General features: G+C 41.5%; 1 protein-coding gene across 1 annotated transcript; it reads right to left on the minus strand.

Annotated features, from left to right (window-relative positions):
- Positions 1 to 141: 141 nt before the first annotated feature.
- Positions 142 to 1,970, minus strand: ptger4c (prostaglandin E receptor 4 (subtype EP4) c). The gene is made up of 2 exons (XM_020106059.2): positions 973 to 1,970; positions 142 to 855 (listed from the first exon to the last, which is right to left on the minus strand). The coding sequence occupies exons 1-2, from the start codon at positions 1,825 to 1,827 to the stop codon at positions 265 to 267; spliced, it is 1,446 nt and encodes a 481-aa protein (XP_019961618.2). The 5' UTR covers positions 1,828 to 1,970; the 3' UTR covers positions 142 to 264.
- Between the last annotated feature and the right edge of the window lie 8,353 nt (positions 1,971 to 10,323).

A 10,323-nucleotide genomic window follows, 5' to 3' on the forward strand; every position in this document is an offset into this window, starting at 1 on the left:
TCCTGGGCCTCATGCGAACACACACAGGTAAACTAGATGTGTCATCCTGCACAATCTGCTGTGTTGAATGTTCCTTTAAAGCATTCGAATTCAATTCACAGAAAATTCTGCAGCATTAAATCATATCAGAGATGTAAAGTTTAGAGTTTATCACTGACAGCATTGATTTTGCCCACAGTTAAATGAGTAAGATCCACTATGCTGTGGAGACAGAGTAGCTGCCAGACTTTTAAATATTTTTAAACACGTGATGACAAATGTCCATCAGAGACATTCCTGTGACTGACAGGAGCTCGGTGTGCTGAACGTGCATGTGACAATGTCTACTCTCCTGACGTGCTCAGAGAGCGGCTGTGTCGAGCTGCGTCCTGGAGACGACTTGGCCTCCTGTTGGAGATCAGCCTCTACTTCCTCATCACACCCGAGGATGGTGGTCGACTCCACGCTGAACGGGTGAAAGTTGACCCGGGCGGTGTCGTACTCCCACGCTTGTCTCATTGCAAAGTCTGTGAAGGACTGAATCTTGATGGACGCCTGCTGCTCCAAGTCGTTCCTGTAGCTGGCTGTGCGTAATGACGCGTAACTGGTGTCGTTGCTGTTTAAAGACGGTGGGGAGTGTTGACCTTCTACCCAGCCCATGTTGCCTCTGCGACCATCCCTGACGTGCGCCACCGTCCTCTTCAACCCCTCGCAGCCCTTTAGCAACAGGTTTTTCCGGCACAGAATGTAAACCCAGGGGTCTAATATGGGGTTGAATGAAGCGAAGCGGATCGCCAGCAAGTCGCTGCGGTAATCAGGCTTCCCCCCAGCAGAAATATAGGCAGGGTCATACAGCTGGTTGACGAAGATTCGCACCTGTCAGGGTAAAACCACGAGGAAAGAGAATGTCAAAGATTATGTTATAATATTAAATGAAAGAATAACTAAACTTGTTTGGCACATACGGCGTGCGTAAAGGACTTTAGTTCTTACCACTAAAGGGATGGAGCAGACCAGGAAAACGATGGTCATGAAGATCAGCAGCCAGAACATTTGGATCTCCGCCGCCGAGGTGACCGTAGGCAGCCGGGGGAAGAGGCGACGTGAACCTCCTTGATCACACGACTCCGTCCGGACTATCCCCGTCCTCTGGTTCATCCCCACAAGCGACCTGCACACGGCCAAGTTACACAACACTGTCACTGCTATCAGCACCAGCATCACGCCGCCATACAGGAAGGAGTAGCAGGCTCCCAGTGGATCCATCGCCCTCCAATCCAGAAAACACCAAGTCCCGGGAAAGTGTCTGACGTGCTGCCCGAAGCCAAAACTGGGCATAATGCACAAGATAATGTTAGCGAGGTAGGTGACCAGGAGCGCAAAACGCGCCATCGTCCGGTCTATGTGCTGGGAGTAGAAATACGCATGGTTTATGGCCAGGTATCGCTCCACGGCCATGGCGCACAGGATGGACATACCTGCGGACCCGAAGAAGAGCATGGAGAAGGAGAAGAAGTGGCAGAGCAGCGCTCCTCCAGGCCAGCGGTTGGCGACATATGTGGCGATCACCACCGGGCTGGTGAAGCATGTGCCCAACAGGTCCGTGATGGCCATCCCGCAGACCAGGGTGTAGAAAGTGGTTTCCTTCTGTTCCTTTTTGGAGATGCACAGCACGGCTATGGCGATGAGGTTCCCCAGCACCCCCACTGCGAACATCGTGGCTGAGGTGACCAGAGACTTGGACTCGAGCTGGAGCGAACTGTGGTTGTGGCTTAGAGAGAGAGAAGGCTGCAGCGGCTCAGAAACATTAGCGTCCAGTTCTCCAAACACAAGAGAGTCGTTGATCATTGTTAAAATCAATTACGCGCAATGGATGAAAGTGCAAGAACTTTACAAGGAAAGCCAACGCGTTGTAGAAATGCACAATGCTACACTAACTCAACCACCATGAAAACAGCCCTAAAGTGCACTACACTGGAGTGAATCTTGTCCATGTCTTGTTTCCAGCAGTGTGTTTGTGTCTCGATGCCCACATGAAGGTGTGTCTGCTGCTTGTGTTTACACCGCTCGGTGCTGCGGGGTTTTTAAGCTGTGTGCTGATGTCAGGGCAGTGACGTGCGGGCTGTGAGCGCGGCCACCGAGATTTCCCAGGATCACATTTGAGCTGCCTGGGTGCTGTTGGGTGCATATTTACAACTGAGAGGATAGATGTCTTTTAATATGAGAACTGAGGAAGGAGACTTGGAGAAGCACACCTCCAAGGCGGATTATCCATATCTGTACACAAATTAACACAAAGTGTCAGATTTTGTTCTCATAAATACATCTGCATTATGTCTTGAAACATATTTTAAAATGTGGAAAATCAATCATAAACAATGTAAAAGAAAGTGGGGAAAAAATCCACACCAATTCAATGGCTTCTTCTCTGACACATAACACACCCTGAGGTAACTTAGCCTGTAATAACGTGGATATGTTGATCAGAAAGAAATAAAAGTAGTTTCTGGAACCATATCTGGCACAACTTACTAAAACCATGGAATTGGTGCGGATCATGTCACAACTTCAGCACCAAGGTCAACGCCTTTACCACAATCAGCACCATGAACAGAGGCAGTGGACACTGCTGCTATGAACCCTGCCATCATCCATCGATGCATCGGTTAAATCGATCATCCATAGAGCATCGGAGCAAAACAGGAAAGTGTGCTGCTAATTGGAAGACATAAAAATGCACATGCTAAAAACAATAGGTCACACACTAGTGAAAAAAGCTTCTATATAAACTCATTGATCGCATGGACCACACAGAAGAGGGCCCATAGGGACAAAGTGTCAGTGCTATTTATTATCCACATTGTATCTGTGGAATAGTTCTGGCCTCTGGGTGTATTATCACATGAATGCATACTCTGATGTAAGGGACCAGGTGTAAGTCAAGGATAGACATGTTTACTATACAACACAGTGAGCTGCTCTGAAAGACTTCAGTAAATGAAAATAAATTAAAAAGTCCTTTTACCATCTGCACCTCTACTGCTTCATTCATGCTTTTCTTTTACTTCATATACAGTATATACATTATACATTATACATATATACATTTCATAAGCTCTGCACCTCTGTGGGTATTATGATGCCAGTCCATTTCTTTTTTTCATTTCCATTAAAGCTCATTCATTTATCTTCCGGTCCATAAACCTCACTATGCTTTAATGAGTTTTCTAATCAATAATTCAGGAATCGTGAGCTGAAATTTAGCGGAGCCATGATTTTTTTTGGAAGATTCTTTCAATTCCTCTGCAATCTCTACATGAAATGTAGAAATAATAACATCTGCTAGCTCCGCCTCAGGTGTCCTCACTGCGTTGATTTGTTCTCAAGTGTGTTGTGAAGATGAGTCACTGAATGAACAATAAAGTATAGTTGAAACTCTACTGGGGGATTTATTCTAGAGTATAGACCACAGTATTTGTTACAGCTCTTAATGGTGTACAGTGGAGGTAGATCCCTTTAGCTAAGTAAAAGTAACAATACACTGTAAAAAATGCATTAAAAATCTAATTTAAGTGTAAGTATGTAAGTATTGTGATTCTAATGTAATGAAAGTATCAATACATAGAGATATTCCCCTTTGACAATTAAAATATTTAATTAGACCATTATTACAAATGCATTCATGTTCACTCAGCATTTTACATTTAATATTAAATATTGTTGTTGATTAAGCACTAATATATACTCATATAATGCTAATCTTTTTAACATAGGCCTATTGTTGTTTAAGTCTTATAAATCTTAATCTGAAAAATAACTACAAATGAAGAAGAGTAAAAGACACAGTATGTCTCATGAAAGGTATGAAGTAGCATAAGTTGAGATCTCAGAGATGTATGTTTTTATTATATCTTATGTAGTATTATTATATGTACAGTTATGAACTGTTGATTGCCCTCAGGCTGTTGTATGTTGTATGTGGTATGTTGTAGTGTTATGGGTGATATCTGGTACCAAATTAACTGATGGTTTCATCAGTTATTTGAATTTGAATATACACTAACATACTATACATATGGTAATACTGCATGGCATAAAGTCATATGGTATAGATATATCATTTATTAAATATTGTATCATAACTAGTACAATAAAATATAGTATAGTGTCTTCATATAGGCTACAGGTGTGCCACTATATCTCTTAACTGTACAGTACGCTACTATACTACACACACACACACACACACACACACACACACACAGCCGCATAGTCTACACAGCAAAATGAAAGAATTCATCATACACATTGGGGGAAAGCACTGTATACTTGTTGACTGCGTGTTGGAGGCTGGGGTTCTCCGTCTCTGTCTGTGTAAGTGGATTCTTCTCCTCCTCTCATGGACTGATGCCTCCTGGGTGCGTGTGTGTGTACAGCCTAGTCTGCCCTCCGCACTCTAATAAAGTAAGAAAGCATTCAGACGTCAGAGGCTCTGATGCCCACACATAAAAAGAGACACACACTCTCTCTCTCTCTCTCTCTCTCTCTCTCTCTTTCTCCATACACATACACACACACAGATAGTAGTGTCTTTATGACTTCAGAGGACATTACATTGATTCATCTCTTGGAGACTTACTCTAACCTTAAAATAACTAAGGTTAGAGTAAGTCTCTAACCTAACTAGTCCTGAAGCTAAACCTAATCTTTGAACTAAACCTAAATACAAAATGTTGTTTTAAGGTCCAGAGTGTAAGATTTGGGTGAAAGGGATCTATTGGCTGAAATCGAATGTAAAATAATCCTTGTGATGTTTTCACTACTGTGTTTCATCTAAATTGTTGTTTTCTTTACCCTGAAATGGGCCCGTTATATTTAAATAAAGGCTACCACAGGTTCTCTTTCATGTTTGGAAGGGGAGGGTGAGGTGAGGGGCATTCAGCTGCAACATGCAATTTCACCACTAGATATCACTAAATTCTACACACTGTACCTTTAAGATGAGGACTTGCTTTTTTCTTAAAGAGGACAAGGCCTCATGATTTAAACAGATTAAGGTCCTCAAAGCATCTCTTTCTCTCTCTTTCTCTCTCCCTCACTGAAGGCCACCCACATAGTAATATGGAATGGTATTAATATGGATTTCCAGTGTGTGTGTGTGTGTGTGTGTGTGTGTGGGTGTGTGTGAGAGAGTGACTGTCATTGTTCTTCTCACCTTTATAGTACAATATGATCTTTAGGGACTCTCCATTCATGAATCTTTTCTTGGAGCCTCTAATCAAGTGTCCTTGGAGGGAATTGGCTCCAAACAATCCGACACGCATCTTTCAAAATCTGCCACAATTGTACAAAGTCACAGATCTTAACACCTTAGATATATCTTTACATTAAAATACACACATTTTTCTTGAGGAATGAACAAAAGGGTCAAATGTAAACTGGCTTGGTAATGCAATGTCAAAGAAAGAGGTAAGAAATCCCTGGATGTGCCCTTTTAACTGGATCCAGAGTCAAATGTAATGGCCTCATCCTGCTATTTACATTCCTGCTTTAGCTGTGGTTTTAACAAGAGATTCTCACTGCTTATTAGGTACAAAACACCATGATGGATTTTCTGTCTTGAGGTAAATGAATATAAGTTAGGTATTGATCAGCGGATAATCAGGTAACAAGTGTTAGAGTGACTGCTGGATTCCAATTAAAACAGACATGTCAAACTCAAGGCCTGCGGGCCATTTCTGGCCCGTGGTACAATTATATCCGGCCCGCGATAAAATATGCCCGGCTAGACACACACTGAGTGAGAGAGCCCTAAATGTTAACCTTGTTGACCCTCGATGTAGTCCCAGTTTTGAATTCTGTGATAGAGTTTGACACCACTGAAATAAAACAATTCTTTTGTTTGATTTTAATTAGATATCAAGTGATCTGAATGCAAATGATCCCAGCAATGACCTTCACAGCTAAATTTGGAGAAAGATGTCTTCAAGGCTTATTCCAAACATATATAGCTTCATGTTTTCTGTCGATTATTTATACAGGTGTGGAGGTACAGTTTAAAAATGTTGGGAAATAACCAAATTTGAAATTTGAATTTTTAGTTTATACCATCGATTAACATGGAGGAGGTGGGATGTATACTGCTGCCAACCATCAACAGACGATCAAGACTCTTTGGCTTTACACTGGGCGAGCAGTCCTGTAGTTCAGCTTTGTACACAGTCCATGGTTGGATGTGGTGACTACCCGAAGACTTACACAAGATGATTCAAACTTCTCTTTTCTGACTTTTATGTTTTTCTAAATGGAATCAGACAAACCCTACAACTGGACGCTCACGCTTTGCATCACTGTTGTTTTTTAAGATGGACCTGCAGTTAGTCAGAGCAGAGAATTCCCAGCTGAATGTCATGAGTTTAAAAAAAAGCTTGGACTTCTCTCGGCCTGCAGATAAACTGTTGATTCTCCTCTGAAGTATGTGAGTGCCTGGAGGATTAAGAGCTTGTTAGAAAGCTCCTGTATGGAATAACAAGAAAAGAGCAGCAGACCAAAAGAGAGGGAGGTGCATTTTCTTCCCCCTTAGAAAACATTGTTCAAAGTCTTCATTTCATTGTATCTGGACAGACATGGATGTATATATTGCAGCTGAATGGGTGGAAGCATTCAACCTCAGCACAGTATTTATAGTGTTTACACTCCCATCTTTCAGTCACACACTCCCGAGGGGGTTATATATTGACGGTGACTTTCCTTCCTGGGTAAAGTGACTGGATGACATGCTTTGTGCGTGTCCGCCGTTATTCAAAGGTGATGGTGATGCTACTGTCTTCATGTTGCCACGCTGCTCAGTGCTGGGGGTGGCATTACGTCTCTGTGATGTCATCACCCAGCTCTAACTGATTTTTCTACTTTCACCACTGCTTCTTGTAATATCACGGCAGCTCCTGCTGCAGGCTGCCAGGCTCATTACACTGGGGAGGCTAAAGCTCATTTAGTCCCTCGCCTGCAATCTTTCCTTTTCCTCCCTGGGTTTCTTTCATTTGTTTCATATCATTCCATTTAAAGTATGGCTTCATTTTCTCTGTTTTCTTTTTTTCAAATTCTGCTTTGTGTTATCAGCTTGTTTGTAAGGCTGTTATTTATTTTTTCAGCTGGTACATTACAAATGCATATCATCCGTTTTTTGTAGGCCTGCTCTGGGGTCTATTGAACACTATAGGTGTAATATAACCCAGGAGCAATAGATATGTGTTCCTCCCACATAAACAAACGCACACACATACACAAAGACACCATCACTGGACAGTTGTTTTCTCATGTACCTCTGAATGTTAACATCCCACACATGTCCTGCTACATGTCAGTGTAGGTCAGCTGTGTGTTTGTATAGATGCAATTGCATGTGTGTGTATCTCACATCATCATCATCATCATCATTCACCTTGTCTCTGCTCCTCAGCCTGGAGCTCAGTGCAGAGTGAGTGGTAAATTCAATGGTCACCTATTCACTAAATGTGTTCAAAAGTAATTTGAGTTGTGTCAAATTAAATAAATTGGTGACAATATTGCTGATAGACTGTTCTGGCATTAAACTGCACATAGAATGAATGAAAATACATCAGACATCAACTAAAAAGCTGTCTGTGAAGTTTTTTGGGGGATTTTAGAGATACTTGTGAGATAATATTTTTTTTGTCTGTTTTTGTTTTTTTGGGGGGGACAAATAGAAGCCAAACTCAACAAAAACAACACAACACACAATATGCCAACGAGCTGCTGAGCAATGCTAAGCCTGCTGCAAAAATGTAGCCTCGTTGTGTCTAAGTGACTGTGGCAACTTTCATTCCATTTGCATTTTTCAGAGAGAGGTTTTAGGTCACGCATGCTCGTTGATTTCCACAGTACCTCCGTGCTGACACTTTGAAACAGAAATAGGTGAAGCATTAAAAGACACCACATCAAGTCAGCCCCCTCTGTGACTCGTAACAAGAGCGGCAGAAGCCCCTGGTGTGAGCTCGTCCTCATCACTTGCGGTTGAATCTGTAAATTGGGTCGGTCCGGGCCAAGCTCCTTTCTCCTCTTTTTTTCTTGTTGGGGTGTTTTTGTAAAGATTTTACACGACATTTCCACTTAAAGTTACCATATCTTTGCCGGTCATCTCGCAGCGGAAGTAACTCAGTGAGAAGAAACTGAAATAAGCTGGCCCATTGGCAGTTGCCATAGCAACCAATGTCATAAGCTATAATGAACCAAGCATCCGGTTGAGGGAGTAAACAATCATACATGTACACCTCAGAGTCACAAGGTAAAAAAAGTACTTCGGACGATATAGAGGTATTAATGTAAGATATTTGTAATATCATATACAATTTGACCTGGTCAGTTTAATTCATTCAGCTTTGGTTAAACAGTTTTTCTCTTTCATTCATAACAAAATGAATATATTATATAAAAGTTTTAGTCATTCAACAGTAAAAACCACTTGATGGAAATGGATGGAATAATGTGAAATGGATCAGACATCCACCTGCTCCACGCCACTGTCAATGTTTCACAATCAACTTGAACTTCCCTTCAACAACACTTCTCTGTCCTAAATTGCAACATTGAACTAATCAGAATGACCTTATTTGGATATGAAAGGAAGTGCTTAAGTGTCAAACACGTCCTGCATGGAAAACAATTTTCAGATTAGGGAGATACGGCAGTGTTTACTTTTATTGCACATCTCTATTCTCCTCAAATGAGTTTCAATGAATGCTTAAAGCATTGTCCTCTGGAAATGTCAAAATTATTTTCCAGAGACATCTCTCTCTCTCTTATTCTTTCACTCTCTCCCCCTCTCTCTCTCTGGAGATGAAAAACTGGCTCACATTCGCAGCCAGAGAGCAGCCATCAGTGCTAATGGTCCTTCATACTGGGTTTTCACTTCATGGGTCAGATGGCTGTAGGATATTGAGCATTTTCATCATGAGCTACTACTAATACATCCACACAAACACACACACACACACACATACACGCACACACTCACTACCAACAGATCTGTACCAACTTTCTGAAAAGCAGATGCGATGTTCAATGACTCTAATTAGTGCTTTAATATCTGGTTTGGGAATGTAACCAAACTGTATGTGTATGTGTGGAGAGAAAAAGTGCAAATCAGTGTTGAATCAGTGTTTCTCACTGCTCTGTAACGTTTGGAATCTATTTCACTTTGTGTATTAATGTAAACATCAGACATTTCAACTGATGACTCACTAGCAAGGATGAACAATAATGTGTATTGAGGGGGGTTGTAAGTTTTCATTTGAGACAAAGACCTACAGGCACCTGACTAACTAACACCTCGTATCACAGAGAAGACATTGAGGTCATCAGCTGCAGCTTTTGCTCGACTCCTGACTCACTCAGGGAAAAATGTAAGATGAAATGCATTTTTGAAAAGATTTATGTAATGGATTAGACGTTTATCCAGGAATTGTATCAGGTTGTTCACCCAGTCTGTCTGAACTGTCAACATGAGTTTAACAACACCAACCAAAGAAATGACTTAGTCTCAAGAGGAATCGAGAAAGCACCTGAACAAGAAAGTGATCATGAATATGATCTGATGTTTTGCACATCTGGCATGAACTATTTCATTAACATTTTTCAGCTTTTTAGTTTTACCTTGAAAAAACATATTATTGGGCTTTTCTATGAGGCTGCAGCTTGTACCTGTAGCATCACCTCCACACACAATACAGACCACCGACTGCCCACTCTTCTATTATTACAGTGACAATTACCTTTGTTATTAGCAGTCATCTCCTTCATTTCTCCTCTAAACATTACCTCCATAGTGTAATCTCCAGTGATGAGGCACTCAATGTTAATCCCATCACAGCACTTTTAAGTATCCATTTCACACAATCCCAGATGACTGAATACTATAGATGAGACCTTGAGAGGATGAAATCACATTATCCACAGAATTTCTAGAGAATTCAGAGAAACCAGGAGGCTTAATGAAACCTGCTGCAAGCGGGATGAGTTTCAGGTTATCTCTGTAATAATGCAAATTTATCATCGTCTTTCATCGTGTGGAATGAAAACAATAGTATGTTTTTTATGAGGGTGTATAATCACTATGGATGTAATAAAATAAGGGATTTTGCATGTTTTCTCTTTTACTCTCCCTGACATAATTTGCACCCTGCACATGCACTCATGGTGCATGAGCAGAGTCTTCAGTAAGGGAGGCGTACACCACTGAAGCATAGATGACGTTCAGAAATCAGCGAGTGAGTCACAGAAAAGTTGGCTTCCATCAGGCAGCGTACGTTCATGTGTTTTGGGGGA

Source organism: Paralichthys olivaceus, chromosome 16 (assembly GCF_024713975.1).
Source record: "Paralichthys olivaceus isolate ysfri-2021 chromosome 16, ASM2471397v2, whole genome shotgun sequence".
In the NCBI taxonomy this organism is placed as follows: Eukaryota; Metazoa; Chordata; class Actinopteri; order Pleuronectiformes; family Paralichthyidae; genus Paralichthys; species Paralichthys olivaceus.

What these genes read in the sequence shown, in the direction of transcription:
- ptger4c (XM_020106059.2), bottom strand. Translation starts at nt 1,827, where the DNA reads ATGATCAACGACTCTCTTGTGTTTGGAGAACTGGACGCTAATGTTTCT. An exon ending in TCTGCTCCATCCCTTTAGTG is followed by an intron (nt 856 to 972) that starts GTAAGAACTAAA and finishes TTACCCTGACAG; the next exon opens with GTGCGAATCTTCGTCAACCA.